Source organism: Microtus oregoni, unplaced genomic scaffold (genome assembly GCF_018167655.1).
Source record: "Microtus oregoni isolate MIOR12 unplaced genomic scaffold, Mior012 000005F_ref0000423, whole genome shotgun sequence".
Classification (NCBI taxonomy): Eukaryota; Metazoa; Chordata; class Mammalia; order Rodentia; family Cricetidae; genus Microtus; species Microtus oregoni.
The window spans coordinates 35,151,872-35,172,999 of record NW_024543064.1 but is presented as its reverse complement, the minus strand read 5'-3'; the positions used below and the strand labels follow the sequence as shown (position 1 = coordinate 35,172,999).

The 21,128-nt window shown below is 39.4% G+C and overlaps 1 protein-coding gene across 4 annotated transcripts in view; it reads left to right on the top strand.

Moving 5' to 3' along the window:
• LOC121448840 (intracisternal A particle-promoted polypeptide) overlaps window positions 1-21,128 on the top strand; it is a 42,893-nt gene that overhangs the window by 12,253 nt on the left and 9,512 nt on the right. For all 4 annotated transcript variants that reach the window (XM_041653092.1, XM_041653090.1, XM_041653088.1 and 1 more), the window contains 4 exons: window positions 3,194-3,349; window positions 4,457-4,624; window positions 11,965-12,102; window positions 14,438-14,560. In XM_041653092.1, the coding sequence (XP_041509026.1) occupies window positions 3,194-3,349; window positions 4,457-4,624; window positions 11,965-12,102; window positions 14,438-14,560 (585 nt within the window). The remainder of the gene's footprint in view (window positions 1-3,193; window positions 3,350-4,456; window positions 4,625-11,964; window positions 12,103-14,437; window positions 14,561-21,128) is intronic.

Here is a 21,128-nt window from a genome sequence, read left to right as displayed (position 1 = left end):
CAAACTTTATACTGCAGAATACAAAGTACTTGTACTAAGATAAAAAGAGTGAGAGGGAGAATTAGCTCTTTGTCAGAGCAGGGAGGCCATGTAAACAAGATAAAAAAAATTACATCTATTGAAGTAGATTCCAAGGAAAAGAAGAAAAAGAAATTGAAGAATTCAGCCTGGGTGGGAAGTTAGGCGGGAGAGGGGGAGATTAGCCATTTACAGAAACGCATTCCTCTTGAAACTCAAGACAATAGAGTTACTTGAAAAATATAAATTTTATGAAACAGGAGTATAGAGGAGATGCAGCGCTAAGAAGACAAAGTGGGACTTGAAACACCGATTGGTAGGGCTGGAGAGATGGCTCAGAGGTTAAAAGCATTGCCTGCTCTTCCAAAGGTCCTGAGTTCAATTCCCAGCAATCACATGGTGGCTCACAACCATCTGTAATGGAGTCTGGTATCCTCTTCTGGCCTGAAGGCATACACACAGACAGAATATTGTGTACATAATAAATAAATAAATAAATAAATATTTAAAAAAAAAAAAAGAAACACCGATCGGTAGACAGGCACACATGGTGCACAGATACGCATGCACACAAAGTACCCAGATACATAAATAAAATTATTTGTAAAAATTTAAAAGATTTTTGCTGGGCGATGGTGGCACATGCCCTTATTTTTTTTTTAACGATTTATTTGTTTATTATGTGTTCAATATTATGTGTATTATGTATTATGTGTTACACTGTGTTCAGCCTCCATGTATGCCTGCAGGCCAGAAGAGGGCACCAGATATCATTACAGATGGTTGTGAGCCACCATGTGGTTGTTGGGAACTCAGGACCTCAGGAAGAGCTCTTAACCTCTGAGCCATCTCTCCAGCCCCAACTTGTATTTTTTTTAAATAAATGTTTTCTCTTACACTTTTTCTTACATTTGTGTGTATGTGTGCACATACCTTTAATACCAGCAGAGGCAAGCAGATCTCTGTGAGTGAGTTTGAGGATAGCTTTGGTCTACAGAATGAGTTCCAGGACATCCAAAGCTACACAGAGAAACCCTGTGTTTGAAAAACCAAAACCAAAACAAACAAGAAAGAAAAGAAAAGAAAAAAGATTTTTAATTTGTTTCTTGCTTTGTCTTATCATTTTTTTAATTTATTTGTTTATTGTGTACACAGTATTCTGCTTGCATGACAGAGGGCACCAGATCTCATTATAGGTAGTTATGAGCTACCATGTTGTTGCTGGGAATTGAACTCATGGGTAGAACAGCCAGTGTTCTTTGAACTCATGGGAAGAACAGCCAGTGTTTTTAACTTCTGAGCCATCTCTCCAACCCCCTGTCTTATCATTTTTGAAGATTTATAACAAAAATATATTTTCTTTTTGTTATTTGATTTTATAAATAACCCTTGACTAATCAGCATTTTCTTAGATAGTGGTGTTTTTTAGTGTTGAGTCTTGAACCCAGGTTTTTTTTTTTTTTTGTTTTTTTCAAGACAGGGTTTCTCTGTAGCTTTGGAGTCTGACCTAGAACTAGCTCTGGTAGACCAGGCTGGCCTTGAATTCACAGAGACCTGCCTGCCTCTGCCTCCAGAGTGCTGGGATCAAAGGTGTGCGCCACCACCGCCCAGCAGCTTGAACCCAGGTACTCACAAGGAAAGTGCCTTCCCACTGAACCTGGCCCTGATAAGTGTGTACTTAGTTCATTTTTTCATCTTTATTTGGAAAGTATACACGAGTGCAATTTTTTGTTGTTTTTCAAGAGGGGTTTTTCTTTTTTTTTTATATATATATATATTAAAGATTTATTTATTTATTTATTATGTGTACAGCATTCCTTCCATGTGTGCCTGCAGGTCAGGAGGGGGCGCTGGGTCTCATCATAGATGGTTGTGAGCCACCATGTGGTTGCTGGGAATTGAACTCAGGACCTCTGGAAGAGCAGTCAGTGCTCTTAACAACTGAGCCATCTCTCCAGCCCAAGAGGGGTTTTTCTATATAGCCCTTGCTGACCTGGAACTCACTATGTAGATCAGGCTGGCCTCCAAGTCACAGAAATCTTTCCGCTTTTACCTCCTGAGTTCTGGGATTGAAGGTGTGTGCCACCACTGCCTTTTTTTTTTTTTTTTACAGGGTTTCTCTGTAACTTTAGCTGTCCTGGAACTCACTCTGTAGTCCAGGCTGACCTCAAACTCACAGAAATCCCCCTGCCTCTGCCTCCCCTGCCCGGCATTGTTTTTAAAAATATTTTTTAAAAGCCTCTAAATCACATTTTTGGTGTGTGTTTGTGTGTGTGTGTGTGTGTGTGTGGGAGCTCGAGCATATATACCTCATTATGAGTGGAGGTCGGCAGACAATCTGAGGAGTTGGTTCTCTTCTTTCACGATGTAGGTTTCTATAGACAAATGAGGTCTTCAGACTTGGCAGCAGATGCCTTTACCTGGTGAGTCATCTCACTGTCCTCTTTAAAACATTTGGATAGATTTAAGGAAAGTATATCCCTTAGCAGCAGTGCTAAAAACAATATTTTTTATTGTAATAAACAATCTGTTGCTTGATAAATAAGTTTGGGTTTTTGTTTTTTAAGGATTTATATTTTAAAGATTTATTTATTTTGTGTGCATTGGTGTTTTGGTTACATGTATGTCTGTGTGAAGGTGTTGGATTCCTTAGAACTAGAGTTATAGAGAATTGTGAGCTGCCATGTAGGTGTTAGAAATTGAACCCAGGTCCTCTAGAAGAGCAACCAGGCTCTTAACCGCTGAACCATCCCTCTAGCCCCCCTTTAAGGATTTTTATCTTAAGTAATGTTATGACTGTATGTGTGTATGTACATATAAGTGTGGGTGCCTCCAGGGTGTGGGTGGCCATGGATATGGATCGATTTGAGGTAAAATTATAAACTGGGAACAGATCCTCTGCAAGAGCAGAATACTCCCTTAACCCTCTCTCCAACACCGATGATGACGGTATTTTCCTTGTTTTTAGTTGCTGTTTTGTTTTGTTTGTTTTTCTTTTTTGAGACTGTTTCTCACTATTTATACCAAGCTAACCTGGAACTTGAAGAGATCCTCATGCCTCTGCCTCCTGAGTGCAGTGATTAACAGCTTGTGCTGCTCTGACTGGCCAGGAAATGTGTCTTTTCAGTACTCTCTGAAAGTCTTTTAAAACATTGTCTTTTTAAATACTGTTTAGGAGTATCTGATTTTAATCTTCGAGTTGCATTGCAAACACTTCTGAAAGAATATTGTGAGGTCTGCAAGTCTCCCAAAGAGAACAAGTTTTGTAGTTTTCTGCAGACATCCAAAGTTCGACCTCGGAAGAAAGCAAGAAAATACCTGTATGCAGTAGGTAAGAAACTCTGAAAAATAATAGAAATTATTTTAGGATAAGAGCTTTTTAATAGTTTGTTGTTATTATTATGTAGTTATTACTCATATGTAAATCTATCAGAAACATTTCATGTTTAGGCTTAAGGTTAGTAAATTAAATTTGCATAATAGTGTGAACACATTTAGAACTTAATAGTTTCTCATTCAACATTTCATTTGATGTTCTAAATCTTTGGTCTCTGATTACCTAGTTACCATCAAATGACTGTCTACAGATTTATGTATTTACTGTGTGTGTGCACATATGTGCATCATGGTATGTGAGTGGATATGAAATGACACCTTATGGGAATTAGTTTTCTCATTCCACTTTGTAGGGACTGAATTCAGGTCACCAGGCTACACAGCCATTTGCTTTACCTGCTGAGTTACCTCACCAACACAAGAAATATTTCTGTAAAAGTTAAAATTTTGCCAGGTATAATGCATGCAATTCCAGCATTCTGAGGCTGAGGCAGGAGTGTAGTAAAGTGAAAGCCAGCTTGGGTTACATAATGAGTTCTGGGTCAACCTAGGCTACAGTATGATACTATCTTTAAAAAAAAGTTAAAATAAGTGAATTAATTAAATTTTGTTTGGTTGGTTTTTTTTGTTTGTTTGGTTTTCAAGGCACTGTTTCTCTGTAAGTTTGGAGCCTGTCCTGGAACTAGCTCTTGTAGACCAGGTTGACCTCGAATTCACAGAGATCCGCCAGCCTCTGCTTCCCAAGTACTGGGATTAAAGGCGTGCGCCACCACCGCCCCTATTTTTAATTTTTTAGTTGAGACATATAAAAGTCATAATGAGACTTTATAATTAGACGAAGAATATTGCCTAGATGTATATTTTATACAGCCTTCTATTATAACTGAGATCATATGGTAAAACACTGAGGTTAACTTTCTTATTGCGTGTAAGCCAGGACTTGGCATAATTAAGAGTTACACATTTTATGTACTATTTTTATAGAGGTGACAAGCTCTAAGTTGTATAAATCTTTAGATATAGGGGCCTGAATATTTTTATTACTTCTGTTTTCATATTGAGCATAAGTGGTTTGCTGTGTATTTTTTCATTTTCTGCTTAGGTGGATATACACGCTTGCAGGGGGGCCGTTGGAGTGATAGCAGAGCCCTCAGCTGTGTAGAACGCTTTGATACGTTTAGTCAATACTGGACCACTGTATCTTCACTCCACCAGGCTCGATGTGGACTTGGAGTAGCCGTTTTGGGAGGGATGGTCTACGCTATTGGAGGTAACAATAAAAATATCCCATTTCTCTCATTAATCTACTTGGCAATGTACTTTGTACATGTACTTTGATCATCTTAACTATTTTTTGTTTCCTCCCCCTCTTCATTACGTGTTTTTGTTTGTTTTGTTTTGCTTTTTTGGTTTTCTGAGACAGGGTTCTCTGTGGCTTTGGAGCCTGTCCTGGAACTAGCACTTGTAGACCAGGCTGGCCTCGAACTCATTAGGTGTTTTTAATGAAAAATTATTTACTTTTAAAATATAACCATCTCTTTGAACTTGACCTATATGCCAGTATGTACTTCATATTTAACATGCCTGTATTGTCTCTCAAATCTGTATTTTCCTCCCATGATTTGCCATATTCTGGATGGTAATGATTTGCTTACAGGGTCAGAACAAAGCATTAAACATCCTTGCCGGACGGTGGTGGGGCACGTCTTTAATCCCAGCACTCGGGAGGCAGAGGCAGGCGGATCTCTGTGAGTTCAAGACCAGCCTGGTCTACAAGAGCTACTTCCAGGACAGGCTCCAAAACCACAGAGAAACCCTGTCTCGAAAAACCGAAAAAAAAAAATTAAACATCCTTTTTTGTTCCTTCAGTACGGAATGATTGATCTTAGGCCCTCGTGTATGTAAGACGATCACTACCACTGAGCTAAAGCCCCTGCAAACTTCAGTCATCATCTGTGTTGTCTTCCACGTCTATAGCCAGGTCATTGGTATTTATGCCTGTATATCTGCTTCAACATTGTAATACCCTATTCTTGATTTTTTTTTGCTTTTATCTGCTGTCTGCTCTTACATTATGAATCTAATCATGTTATTACCCTATTCTCTTTTTGTTGTTGTTTGTGTTTGAGGCAGGGTTTCCCTGGGTAGCCCTAGCTATCTTGGAACTAACTCTGTAGATCAGGCTGGTATTGCTCACAGAGATTCTCCTGCCTCGGCTTCCCAAGTGCTGGGATTAAAGGTGTGCGCCTCCACCACCCATGTTATCCTACTCTCAACCCTAGAGTAGCTCCCAGTTTACTGCTGAAAATAAACTCCAGTTTTGGGGCTGAAGATATAGCTCAGTTGGTATGATGCTTGTTTAGCATGCAGGAGGCCCAAATAAATCACAAATGGTAGTACTTGACTATAATCACAACATCAGGAGGTTGAGGTAGGAGGTCAGAAGTTCAAAGTCATTCTTAGCAGTACAGCTAGTTTGAGGTCAGCCAAGCCTACATGGAACCCAGCTCAAAAAAAAAAAAAAAATAGGGAAGGGCCAGCGAGATGGCTCGGCAGCTAAGAGAACTGGCTGCCCTTCCAGGGGACCCAGGTTCTGTTCCTAGCATCCACTTGGTGGCTAATAACCTCCTGTAATTCCAGTTCCAGAGGATCTGACACCTTCTTCTGGCCTCCGCAGACACTGAACACATGTAGTACAAGATGTTCACACAAGCAAAACATCCATATATATAAAATGAAAATAAAATCTAAAAGAAAAACCCAGGACTGGGTGTAGTGGTGCTTGCTTTTATTCGCAGCACGTGTGAAGCAGATCTCTGGGTTGAAGGCCAGCCTTGTTGCCAGCCTGGTCTACAGCCAGGGCTACACAGAGAAACTCTGTCTCAAAACAAACAAAGAAAAAAGAAAGAAATAGAAAAATCCAGTTCTCATTATATACTTCATGGTTTATATATGATATTTTTGTTTTTCAAGAAAAATTTTCAGAGTTTCTGGACTTTTCCCTCACTTTCAATTAAAAGAAATAAACATGCTCACTAAAAACTGGATCTCAGGTAAATCTAAGACCACATCTTACCTAGTGAGTTCCAGGACAGCTAGGGTTACATAGAGAGACCCTGTTTCAAAGAAACAACAAAATTAAATAAATAGGCTGGGCATGGTGGTGCACGCCTTTAATCCCAGCACTAAGAAGGCAGAGGCAGGGTCTCTGGAGTTTGAGGCTGGCCTGGTCTACATAGAGAGAGCCAGGATAGCCAGGACTAAATAGATCTTGTTTAAAAAAAAACAAATAACAAATAAACAAATAAATACTGGATCTCAGGAGCAGAGAAGGAAAGCATGTGTTCAGCATAAATCATACTGTTTATCTTTTTTTCTTTTTCTTTCTAAATCATACTGTTTATAATCAGTTTAGGAGCAGCCAGCCACTCATTGTTTTGGGACATTTTTTATATCACTGGCTTTCTGCCATATTTCCATATTCCAGCCAACAGATTCCAGGGGTCAACTTTGCAAGTAGCTCTCTAAGTGGGTAGTCTTAAACCTATTGTGTTAATTCTATCTGTCCAGATGTATGCTGGAGATAACCCTCTACTGCTTTAATTTTTTTTTTTCATAGAGGGTCTTGCTATGTAGCCTTGGCTGACTTGTGTATTCCAGACTTGCCTCAATCTCCTTTTGTACTTGCGGGTGAACCTGCCTCCACCTTCCCAATGCTAGGGTCAAGGTGTTACATGATGGTGCAGACCAGTCAAGTGCTTAGTGCGACAGACAAGAGTTCTATCAGCAGGATTAGAGCCAACCATTCTACCCTACATTTTTTCTTCTTTTCATGATCTTTTTCTGATAAACAGATATTTTCATGTTTAGTGTAATCCTTTCTATTTTTTTCCCGCTTTTAAGTTCATCTATCTTAAGAAATGTTTATTCAAAACTCATGGTCTTATATACCTTTTTTTAAATAAAATTTTATTGTTTTATTGTTACATTTATGTATATAATAAATTTGAAATTGAATTTTTATGGATAGTATGCAATAAGGAAAGGATTATTTTCTCTACATAAATAACCAGTTATCACGGCTGGCATAAAAGACTTACTCGCCGTTGTCCTGTACTAACTTTGACATTCCTGGAATGTCATATTTCTTTAGTTTTTTATCTGTCCCAATCTTAATTACTTTTGCTCTATTAAAAACAATCTTAGTTTAGGGCCTGCGAGATAAGGGTGATTACTACCTCACCTAAGGACCTGAGTTTTCTGTGTGCTGGTTAATGTTTAGTCAACTTGACGTAAGATAAAGTCATTGGGGAAGAAAGAATCTTTTCGTTTTGTTTTGTTTTTTTTAAACAGGGTTTCTCTGTATAGCTTTGAAGCATGTCTTGAAACTTGCTCTGTAGACCAGGCTGGCCTTGAACTCACAGAGCTCTGTCTGCCTCTGCCTCCTAAGTGCTGGGATGAAAGGCTAGCACCACCAGTAGAATCTCAGTAGAGAAAATGCCCTCATTGTGTTGGCTTACACTCTAGCTTGTTGGGTATTTTCTTAATTGATGGGTGATGTGGGAGGACCCATCATACTGTGGCTGGTGCCACCTCTGGGCAGGTGATCCTGGGTGCTATAAGAAAGCAGGTTGAGCAAGCCATGAATAGCAAGTCAATAAGCAACATTCCCTCATGACTTCTGCATCAACTCCTGCCTCCAGGTTCCTGCCTTGAGCTGCTGTGCTGACTTCCCTAAGTGATGGACTACAAACTGTAAAATGAACTAAATAGACCTTTTCCTCCCCATGTTGCTTATGGTCATGGTGTTTTATTATAGCAATAGAAACCCTACCTGTAACACTGTGTAACCCACATTGTTGACAGAGACAACCAAACCATGCAAGTTGTCTTATTATCTTCATGTATATACACATTTCCACCCCTACCCTCCTAAAGAAAACAAATCAAAAAAATTAATATGTGCCAGAGTTGTTTTTCTCTCATAATTCTTTTCTGTTAAGGTCTGACTGTTCTTGGTTGGTTGTACTTTGTCTTAGTGAGTTTCACTGTTGTGAAGAGACACAATGGCCATGACAATTCTTTTTTTTTTTTTAATTATTTATTTATTATGTATACAATATTCTGTCTGTGTATGCCTGCAGGCCAGAAGAGGGCACCAGACCCCATTACAGATGGTTGTGAGCCACCATGTGGTTGCTGGGAATTGAACTCAGGACCTTTGGAAGAGCAGGCAATGCTCTTAACCGCTGAGCCATCTCTCCAGCCCGCCATGACAATTCTTATAAAGGAAAGCATTTAATTGGGGCTGGCTTACATTGTCAGAGGTTTAATCCATAATCAGCATGGTGGGACACATGAGGGCACACAGGCAGACATGGTGCTGGAGATGCTGAGATCTGTCTCCTCTGGCCACTGTGAGAGACACTGGCCTGGCTTGATCATTTGAAATCCCCAAGCCCCGCCCCCATGACTTTCTTCCTCCAAAAGGCCACACCTCCTAATCCCTATCAAGTAGTGCCACTTCCCATTGACCAGGCATTCAAATATATGAGCCTATCGGGACCATTCCTATTTAAACCACCACATACTTCTATGTCAATTTTCCCCACAATTTCCATATGTTTTTATTTAAATTGATATATGTCATGGTAAATCATAAAATGTAAATTATAACACATTAAAATTCAACTTTAAGAAATTTTCAAAGCAGTGACAAACTAAGTTTTTGGAGGGGTGGCTATACCAGTTTTGGAATTGCTTTTAAATACACTTTAATAATTGGATTGAGCAAGACAGTGGTGGTGCATGCCTTTAATCCCAGCACTCAAGAGGCAGAAGCAGATAGATCTTTGTGAGTTCAAGGCCAGCTCGGTCTACAGAACTAGTTCCATGATAGCCAGGACTGTTATTTAGAGAAACCTTGTCTCAGAAAACCAATAAAATAAAATAAAAATGTATATTAGTTTGTGGATAGTTATCATCTTTACATAAACTTTTTCCAATTGAGTTTTTAGGTTGACCCACAGTCATCTGTTTCATTATGGCATTTGTCTTCTTCCCCTACTGTCCTCTTCCTTCTCCTTCTTGCTGATCCTCATCATCCCCAATAGTCCTCCCTTTTGCTTTTATTTCATGTGTATTCCATTACCCTTCATGGCTTTTTTCCTTCTCCCTGCTTAAGGTCTTTTTCTCCCTATTGGAGTTATGCTGACATTTCTTAAAGGATTTATTTATGTTATTTTGTATATATGAGTGTTTTGTTTACATATGTGCACCATATATGTGCAATGCCTGAGGAGGTCAAAAGAGGACTGATCCATTGGAATGGGATTATGGATGGTTTGGAGCCATCATGTGGGTGCTGGGAACTGAATCCTGGTCTTCTGCAAAAGCAGCACATGCTTTTAAATGCTGAGCCAACCCTCCAGTCCCCATTCTATCTCTAACAGTTTATGAACATGATACACCTTCATTTTTCTAAATGTTCCTTATTTTAGAATTTTATCTAGTTCATTTTAAGAATTTTATTTTGAGACAGGGTCTCACTATAGGCTGTCTTTGAAGTCACAGAAATCCCTTTGCCTCTGTCTCCTGAGTATTGGGAATAAAGCAGCGCACCACCATGCCCCCAGTATCTCAGTATATAAATTTTGTCAATTGGTACTTTTCTAATTTATGGTTAGATTTATGGTGTTCATGTGTGTGCATGTATGTGTGCATGCATGCGTGTGTGTGTGTGTTATGCAGATTGAACCTAAGGCTTCATGGATGAATGTTAAGCATATTCCTTCTTCCCAGCCAGTCCCCCACTGTAGCGCACCATGCCCGTCTTCGCTCTATGCACTACCATACAGTTTGTGAACCGGGAAAGGGGCTGGAGATGGAAACACACAAAGACGCACAGATAGAGACACGGGCCATCCTTGAAGCCAGAGTGCCCCCTTTATTGTGTCCAGGGGCAGCTTATATAGGGATAGCCACGCCCCAGCCAAACCCACCAGAAATCACTCCCCTGCCATCAGGAACTCCCGAGGGTCTCATGTGTGCTCAGAGCAGCTGCAGGCTGTCTCAGAGCAGAGGAAAACAAGTTGTTTACAAGAAATTCAGGATCTGGGGGTTCACTGCTCCCAACACCCCACTTACTTTAATCTTTTGGTGTGTGTGAGGTTGCTACTGGGTTTTATTAGCTGCTTGCATGTTCATAGGTACAGATTATTTACCAGAGTGTAGACATCCCAGTACTTAAACTATGGAAGAAAATGACTTTCTCCTACCTACCCTAAACTATTAAGTATAGTGTATTTTAAAATTCTATTTTAAGAACATAGTTTCTTCTTCTTTCGGGTCTTGGCTCCAAGATGACGAAAAGAAGAAGAAATGATGGTCTTGCCAAAAAGGCCTGTGGCTGTGTACGGTCCATTCACTGCACAAACTGCGCCCAGTGTGTGCCCCAGGACAAGGCCGTTAAGCAGTCCGACATTGGGAACAGTGCAGAGGCTGCTGCTGTCAGACACATGGGTGCAGGAAGTGTTTCTATGTTTATGTGCTTCCTAAACTCTATGTCAAGCTGCATTACTGCATGAGCTGTGCTATTCATAGCAAGGTAGTCAGGAATCGATCTTGTGAAGCTGGAAGGACTGAACACCCCCACCACTGTCTAGGCCTGCTGCACCACGACTTCCACCAAAGCTCCTGCATAGAGGCGGCTTCAGAAAGACAGAAGAAAAAGACACCTGGGAAAAATAAAATGGGACTTATACTAAAAAAAAAAAAATAGTTTCTTTAATTTTGTTGTTGCTACATTTGGATTATAATTACTTTAAAATCAAATTGTGCCAGATCGTAAACCTAAATTATTACCTGAAAAGAAATGGGAGTGTTAAAATGAAAATTGTTTCCTTAAGTTTACATGAATTGTTTAAGTGGTAGAGTTAGAAGTAATTAGAAAACTCTGTGCCTTTGTTCCATAAATTGTTGTGTTTTTTTTCTATTTTTGCTTTTTGAGGGGCCACTACCCAGCTCCTAAATAAATCTTACACAAATGCTTATTCTTAGTGATAAATGCCCGGCCTTAGCTTAGTTTGTTTCTTGTCCACTTTTCTTAAATTATCCCGTCTAAATTTTGCCTCTGGACTTTTATCTTTCTAGCTTCTGTATATCTTACTTTCCTCCTTACTCCATGGCTGGCCTGGTGGCTGGCCCCTAGTTTCCTCCCCTTCTTCCTAATTTCTCCTTCGGTTTATACTGACTGCCAGCCACGCCTATCCTTGCTTCTGCCTTGCTATTGACCATTCATCTCTTTATTAGACCATCAGGTGTTTTAGACAGGCACAGTAACACAGCTTCACAGAGTTCAACAAATGCAGTGTAAACAAAAGTCACACACCTGAAAATAGTATTCCGCAACAGTAATGGTCTTTAATAAATGGCAGTGTTTTGAATTAAAAATATTGCTTGATAGGCAAAGACTTTTAATGGCTGTTTTAAAATTAGACCTAATGGTTGATTTCTGAAAACAGAGAATGTTAATGCTGATGAATATTGTATTCTAATTCTATTCTCTTAGCATCACTAAACCTGATGTGTGTCTGTTTCTTTTTTAATCAGGTGAAAAGGATTCAATGATTTTTGACTGTACTGAATGCTATGACCCAGTTACTAAACAATGGACAACTGTTGCTTCAATGAATCACCCCCGCTGTGGCTTGGGAGTATGTGTGTGCTACGGGGCTATCTATGCTTTGGGTAATTATGCTGTTTGATCTAAGAACAACTACAACTTTAGAGACGTTCCTTACTGGCATAGGAAATTTGCATTTAGATTTAGGGCTGGAAGAGTCAAGGTGTATCTCTGGTAGTTCAAGACCAGCCTGGTTTATGTAGTTAGTTCCAGGCTGTAGTGAGACCATGTCTTGGGGGGGAAAAAAAGTATATCTTTTTAGCTTTGTAAGTTTTTGTTTGTTTGTTTGTTTTGTTTTTTAAGACAGGATCTTACTTTGTAGCTCAGGCTGCCCTAGAAACACTGAACTTGCCATTCTCTTGCTTCTTCTTCTTGAGTGCTGTAACCATAACTAAGATGTTAGCTGTGATACATGGAGAAGGGACCATTACTCTGGAGCTGGCACTCTCATGGATTACTACAAACACCCTACACAGCGAGTTCCAGGCCAGCCTGAGATACATAATACCGCCCTCAAAATACAAAACACTAGCACCTAATGCTCAGGGGTCATTGCCAAAGAGGGGATGGAAAGAGTGTAGGTCAGGTTGCTGAGACTATCTTCTAGGAATGTCGGATACACCGTAATGTCTCACAAATGGCTGCTGACACATGAGCTGAAGAAGGGCAGCAGCAGAAGTGCTAACATGGATGCAGGGCAGCCCACAGGGCCTCAACTCTAACAAAGAATTACTGGCAACCAAGAGATGCTGAGAGAGGAGAAATAACCTTCCCCAATACCAAATGGTCAACCTTGAAAAGATACATACAAGTAACATGTAGATTTAACAGGTTGTACTTATATATTTAGGAATATATATACATATATAACTAATAAAGAGGCCATGAATTTAAAGAAATCAAGAAAGAGTATATAGGAGAGTTTGAAGGGAGGAAAGAGAAAGAAGAAATAATGTAAATATAATTTCAAAAAATAAAATAATAACTAACGCCAGGCGGTGGTGGCGCACGCCTTTAATCCCAGCACTTGAGAGGCAGAGGCAGGTGGATCTCTGTGAGTTCGAGACCAGCCTGGTCTACAAGAGCTAGTTTCAGGACAGGCTCCAAAACCACAGAGAAACCCTGTCTCAACCCCCCCCCCAAAAAATAATAATAGCTAACAAATAATAAAAAATTAACTTAAAAAATAAGCACAACACAAAAATAAATGGCGCAGAGGCAGGCAGATCTCTCTGCGTTCAAGGCCAGCCTGGTATATATAGTGAGCTCTAGGCAGCGAGGGGTACACAGTGATACCCTGTCTCAAACAAACCTGTAGAATATTTAGAAAAATGAGAAGCCTTTTTGAAGTCTCTAAATTCATACTAAATAAGCAATATACTGTGGTTTGACTTAGAATTGACCTTCATAAGTATTAACAATTTTGAAGGTATAGAAGTCATGTTAAAAACTAATTTGGGGGGGCTGGAGAGATGGCTCAGTGGTTAAGAGCATTGCCTGCCCTTCCAAAGGTCCTGAGTTCAATTCCCAGCAACCACATGGTGGCTCACAACCATCTGTAATGAGGTCTGGCGCCCTCTTCTGGCCTGTAGGCATACAGACAGAACATTGTATACTAAATAAAAAAAAAAACAAAAAAAACTAATTTGGGTGAGCAGGGTGTGGTAGACCATGCCTGAACCGAGCACCCAGGAGGCAGAGACAGGCAGATCTCTGTGAGTTTAAGGCCAGTCTGGTCTACATAGTGAGTTCCAGGACAGCTGGAGCTACATGGTGAGACCTTGTATTAAAAAAAAAAATTAAAGTTAAAATAATAAGGAAAGAATGAATGAAAGAACAAAAGAAAAGAAAAAATAGTTTTGGGGTCAGGTGTATTAGTGCATATCTTTTTTTTTAACGGTTTTTGGTGACACGATTTCTCTGTATAGCACTGACTGTCCTACAACTTCCTTTGTAGATCAGGCTAGCCTTGAACTCATAGATATATACTTCTGCCTCTGCCTCCTAAATGCTGGGATTAAAAGTGTGTGCCATCATCTCTTGGCTGTTATTTATATCTTTAATCCTAGCACTCTGGAGGCAGATGCAGGCAGGTCTCTGTGGGTTCCAGAATAGCCAGGGTTATGTAGTGAAAATTACAAAAATTTAAAAAAAATTTTGGAAAATTCATGTTTCTCATACTATACTAAATTTTTCTGTTTGTTATACTCTGTAATGAGCAAATCTGAACTTTACTTATGATTACATCCTGATTTTTCATGTCAGTTTGGATAGATAGATCACTCTGGTTTCTGTGGACTTATCTGTAATATGAAATAGTTGGATTAGGTGGTGTCTAAAATCTTTGTCATAAATAAAATTTTTTTATCTCAGAAATGATTATTTTTTGTTTTGTTCCAGGTGGGTGGGTTGGAGCTGAGATTGGCAACACCATTGAACGATTTGATCCTGATGAAAATAAATGGGAAGTTGTTGGCAACATGGCTGTGCCTCGCTACTATTTTGGGTGCTGTGAAATGCAAGGTAATGCCTTTATAAGATACTTTTTCTGTTCAGTTACATTCAGCATTTACATTTGGTATATATGTATGTATGTGTGTGTTGGCTTAGAATTGACCTTGATTAGTATAATAATTTTGAAAATACGGAAGTCATGTTAAAAAATAGATTTGGGCTGGGCTGTGGTGGCCCATGCCTTTTATCCCAGCACTTGGAAGGCAGAGGCAGGCAGATCTCTGAGTTTGAGGCCAACCTGGTCTACAAGAGCTAGTTCCAGGACAGGCAACAAAGCAAGACAGAGAATGCCCCCTCCCCCATAAAATAAAATAAAATAGTTTTGAGCCAGGCCAGCCTGTCATCCAGGCCATGGGCGGGTAGCACTGCTATGATCAACAGGCATGTAGTTGGTAAATGGAAGAGAAGGAGAATCAGAGTGGGTTGTCCAATGCGGAGAAAAGCAAAACTGAAGACACCAAGGTGGTGAGGAACAGGCTACTCTGGGTGGCTGATGCTACCACTTGGGGTCCAGTCACGTCTGACCTGTGCTGCAGCAGCCCAAGGCCTTGCCTAGGTCTATAGCCCCAACCTCAGCTGGGATCTGTGTTGGTGTTCATGACCCACGTTACCTGAGAAGGCCTACACATACCTGTGGCCTTGGCCTGAGGCCATATTGACGTCCAAGGGCCATGTTGCCACTGGGGGCATACTAATCTGAATGACCTATGCTGCCAGTCATGGCCATGGTGATTTCCAGGCCTGAGCTGCATCAAGGGCTGGGTCCATGGCCCTATCATCCTTCCTTGGTCTGTGTTGATGTCTGAGGGTTTGTTACCACCAGGAACCATGGGAGAGCTGGCCCTGACCCTTCCCTGAGGAGTTGGTCCTGATGGAGGCCTGAACTGACTACCTCATCTACCACCCAGGCTCACATCCAAGGCTTTGAGTTAGTCCACCCCATCTACTCTAAGATCTGCTAGAGCGTACAAAGGGACACGAGCTGCAGAATCATAGCCACAGGATCTCCATGACTCAGGGCAACAACAAGATATCCAAAAGAAGTTTCGGTGAGGGTCCAGTGTTGATGGTGTACCAGAAGCTAATGGTCTTCAACTAGACCAACAATTCATTGCAATAAACATTTGCAAATAAAGCTGTTTGGGCAAAAGAATATACTGCTTAATACATTGTAGCTCTCAAGGCCACTAGAACAAATGAATATGTGATGGAGAGGAGGGGAATATGGAGAAGTAGAAAATATTTTTATGTTGTGGGGGAGGCAGACTTAGAAGGACTGCTAAATGAGTGGGATTGGAGTGCATATTGTGAAATTTCCAAAGAATCAAAAGAAAATATGAGAAAAAAATAGTTTTGTGGAGCCAGGCATGGTGGTGCACACCTTTAGTCCCAGCACTTGGGGGCAGAGGCAAGCAGATCTCTGTATGTGTGTGTGTGTGTATATATATATATTTGTATAAAATTCTGTGTATAAAAATAGTTTGAGGGGCGGACAAGATGGCTCAGCAGTTAATGGAGCTTCCACAATGTCTGACTGGAACCCACATGGTAGAAGGAGAAAACCACCTCCTGCAAATTGTCTACTGAGCTCCACACCTGGGCTATGGCATGCACACACAGGTACACACGAGCACACTAACTAAATAGGTGTAAATTAAAAAACTAATTGAGGCCCTATTTTCACAATATATTATAAGATATGTTATTGAAGGATTAATGTTAGTTAATATAGTTAGTTAATAATAGTAATATAGAAGTTATGGCTTTTACTTCTTATATTACTGACATTTTGTTTCTGTATTGCTAAAATAATGTTGCTGTAATGAAGAAAACTAGGTTAAAACTTCAGATAGAGAATGGGTATGATGGTGCATGCCTTTAAGTCCAATACTTGGGAGGTAGAAGCGGGTGGATCTCTGTGAGTTGGAGGCCAGCCTGTCTACACAGACAAACCCTGTTCCAAAAAAAAAACCTTCAGATAGGTGCTAGAGAAATGGCTTAGTGGGTAAATATGCCTGCTGACAAGCCTAACAACCTGAGTTTGATACCCAGGACCCACATGGTGGGCTGTAATTGGTTTTTTTTTTTTCTTCTTTGGGGATCTTTTCCCTAGGGAGTCACATGCCTTTAATACCAGCACTAGAGAGGAATGAATATAAGGTGGGATGAGACAGTTCTATCTCAGTTTGAGGGTTTCTTAGAGGCAAGTGCTCTCTAGTGGCTTGGATGTTTTGCTTTTCTTATCTTCAGATTGAACTCTAATGTCTGTCTCTGGGGTTTTATTATTCATGCTACATTTGGAGCTCAATGTTTGGGGTATGAACTCATGAAAAAGCCATTTGCCTGATGCTTTTTAGCCAGTGGCACAGGCTGAACTGCATGTGCCCCCCCCCCCCGGCTGCACTTGGGACTCCAGCCCTACCTGACCAGGACTTTTTTTTCTTTTATTCCCCAAACCTCTCAGTCCCCTGTGTGGTTTTTCAGACAACCAGCTCTCTCTCTCCTCCCCTCCCTCCCTCTCTCTCTTTTTCTCCCTCTCTCTCTCTTTCTCCCTCTCTCCACCATGCATTGCTGGCTCTCCCTTAACTCCTTCTTGATCTCCTGCCAAACTAAGTAGCTGCCTTGAAATCTAGTCAGGACTTTCTACACAGCAGCAATAAACCTCACATCTTCATCAACATCCTTAGTAGATTTGGTAAGACACTTGGGAATTCTTAAAGGGAGGAATTAGTTAAAAGAGAGAGGTTTTTTTTTTTTAAACCACATTAAAAAAATGGGAAAAACCATTATAATGAAGGGATTTGGGTCTCTGTATGATGATATGCTAGACAGATTAAAAATGGAATGATTAAATGAGAGGATATCTAATTTAGATGGGATTTATGTAATATCAATTATAAACATTATCAGCTTTATCATTTTTTTCTTATCACTAAAAAAGTTAGCTAATCGAGTGCTAAGATACAGAAAAACCTAATAAAACAAATCATAGATATTCAAATCTAATTTAACAGAGAGCCAATTTTAGCATTGCATTATAAGAATAGAGAGAATCAGCCTAACGTCTTCAGACAACCAACCTTAATATATCCAGTAAGCTTACAGGAATTGCCAAATGGCAATGGCTCTATCACAGCTAATTAGACTCCTGTGCCAGCATTAGATTTAAGGATATTCTAGGAAGCAATAGTCTCACATGGCATGCATTCACCTTTGGTGAAGAAAATGACTTGGGGTCAGTTTGTAATAGAGTTATTCCTAACGACTAAATAGATATGGAAAAGATGTTTTAGAGCCTGGTCCACAATTACAGTGGAGTACCTGGTTCAGATAAGAGGCTAAGATTATTGAACAACAGAGTAAAGCTAAAGATAGGGATATTTCCCAAGATCAAATTCATGGAGAAAGAGACTACGCTATTATAGAAAGGCAGGCTGTATATGATGACCACACCCTGAATTTATGCCATGCAGCAGCTTTGAATGCTTGGGACACAATTGGAGAAATAGGAAAGAAAATTGAGTGATTTACTAAAGTTATACAGGTCCAAAGAAGCCTTTACCGGTTTCTTACGAAGATTGACTTCAGCAGTAAATAGAATGATACCAAATTCAGAAACTAGACAAATCATAATTAAATCTCTGACTTTTGAAATTGCCAGTTCTCTATGCAAAAGGATAATTAGGCTATTAAAGGCAAGGTCAGCACCTTTGGAGGAATGGTTTTGAGATATAATTAATATTGAATCTCATGGACATGATGATGCATGAATAGGAGAGATAGTTTCCAGAGGTTTGAGGAAAAAAATGAAATATCAAATGTTATAAATGTGGCAAACAAGGTCACCTTAAAAGGGATTGTAGATAGGGCATTCCTAGAAACAATTTTTTTCTAGGAATAATCTATTCAGAACACCCCTCCCTTCTGGATTATGCAGAAGATGTGGCAAAGGTAGGCATTGGACTAATGAATGTAGGTCAAGGAGGAATATTCATGGTAATCCTTTGTCATCAGGAAACTCCATGAGCAGCCTCTCGCAGGCTCCTATGCCTAATCCAGTTCAGTCATTTCCTGCCATCATAAAGTAAACTCCTTTCCATAAAAAAACCTAATATCTATTGTAAGAAACCATAGTGCTCTGGATAATAGAACAACTATAGAAGAAATAACAAAAAATTCAGGAGAAACCATAAAGGGAGTATTTTAGCAAACTTCTCTAAATGAACAAAGACCAAAATTTAAAATATGAATAAATGACATGTTATTGAAGTCTGTTAGACACAGGTGCAGATATAATAATAATTCCATCAGAATCTTGGCATCCAAATTGGTCTCTTTAGGATGTAAATGTTCAGTTTTTAGGGACTGGAACTTTATCTCAGGTAAAGCAGAGTACAAGATGGCTTGAATGTATAGGACCAGAAGAACAGAGAGGAATAATAAAACTGTATGTAGCTAACATAACAATGAATTTGTGGGGGCATGATTTGTTACAGCAATGGAATACTCAGATTAACATTCCCCCAATCTTAGAATCAAACCATAAATTAATGTATGTTTCTGGGAAAAATATTATAAGATATTATAAAGAACTGTCACCAACTATTCAGTTTGTACAACAAAAACTGCACAACAGCTGCTGATATTTCAAAGGCACCAACAGCCCAACCTTTAAAATGGTTGACAGACAAACCTGTATGGGTTGAGCAGTGACCTTTAACAATAGGGAAATTGCAGGCTTTAGAACAGCTGATACAGGAGCAACTAGATGCTCGCATATTGAAGAATCAACCAACCCTTGGAATTCTTCTGTATTTTTTGTTAAAAAGAAATCTGGAAAATGAAGATCAAAGAACTCTTTTTTTTTTTTTTTTTGTATTTTTGAGACAGGGTTTCTCTGTAGTTTTTTGGTTCCTGTCCTGGAACTAGCTCTTGTAGACCAGGCTGACCTCGAACTCACAAAGATCCACCTGCTTCTGCCTCCCAAGTGCTGGGATTAAAGGCATGTGCCACCACTGCCCGGCCAAAGAACTCTTTACAAGGTGATTCAGTCAATGGGCTGTCTACTGTCTGGCATTCCTTTGCCTTCTTTATTGCCCAAAGGATGGACACTTATAGTTTAAAAGATTGTTTCTTCACTATATCTATACAAGAAAAAGACAAAAAAATTTGCCTTCACAGTGCTTGCTTATAATAATTCTGAGCCTGCTAAAAGATACCAATGGAAGGTTCTCCCACAGGAAATGTTAAATAGCCTCACTCTGTGCTAGTATTTTGTAAGTCAGCCTTTGGGAATGATATATAAGCAATTTCCTGAATCTATAGCTTACCATTACATGGACAACATTTTTTTATCTAATTCAAATATATATACTTTAGAAAAAAATGTTTGAAGAAGTAAAGGAAATTTTATCTTGTTGGGGATTACAAATTACTCCTGAAAAAAATTCAAAAAGGAGATTCTATTAATTATTTAGGTTATAAAATAGGTTTACAAAAAATTACACCCCAAAAGGAGCAAATTAGGAGGTATAGATTGTAGTCATCTGAATGACTTCCAAAGATTGCTAGAAGACATTTCTCATCAGTGGCTGACGATTGGGATAGATCCTGATGATCTGATTAATTTGAACAAAACCTTAGATGGTGACAAGGATTTAAATTGTTCCAGGGAATTATCAGCTGAGAGAGAACTGACTTTGGTTGAAGAAAAATTACATAAGGCACATGTAGATCTATGTGAATCTGAATCTTAACTGCACTCTGGTCATATTACCCTCCAAACATTCCTCTACAGGAATTTTAATGCAAAGGGAAGATGTTATCTTAGAATGGATCTTTTTGCCACATAAACCAAGTAAAAAAAAATTAAAAACTTATGCAGAAAAGGTCTTTGAGTTAATTCTAAAAGGAAAATTGAGACTTTGTCAAGTAGCAGAAATTGGCCCAGCAGAAATTATAGTACCTTTAAATAATGGTGAAATTGACAAATAATGAGTAGAAAGTGAACCCTAGAAAAGGTCTTATAGTAATTTTTGGGGAGAGATTAGCAACAACTAATCTCTCAAAAAGTAAGAAATTCAACTTATAAAGAAAACTAACTGGATTCTTCCTTGCACTTTCTGGGACATACCAATAATTGGAGCTCCTACAATCTATATTGATGCAAATAAGTCAGGAAAGTCAGGTTACAAAAAAGAATCTTTTTTTTTTTTTTTTTTTTTTTGGTTTTTCGAGACAGGGTTTCTCTGTGGCTTTGGAGCCTGTCCTGGAACTAGCTCTCTAGACCAGGCTGGTCTCGAACTCACAGAGATCCGCCCACCTCTGCCTCCCGAGTGCTGGGATTAAAGGCGTGCGCCACCATCGCCCGGCACAAAAAAGAATCTTTAAGTAAAGTAGAACAAAGCCCTTTTGATTCTGTACAAAAGTCAGAATTATATGCTATTCTCATGGTGCTAAGGGAGTTTAAAGAACTTCTCAACACAGTTACCAATTCGCAATATGCAGAGTTGTTTTGCATATTGGAACCACTGAATTTATACCAGATGATACAGAATTGACTTCATTATTTATTCAG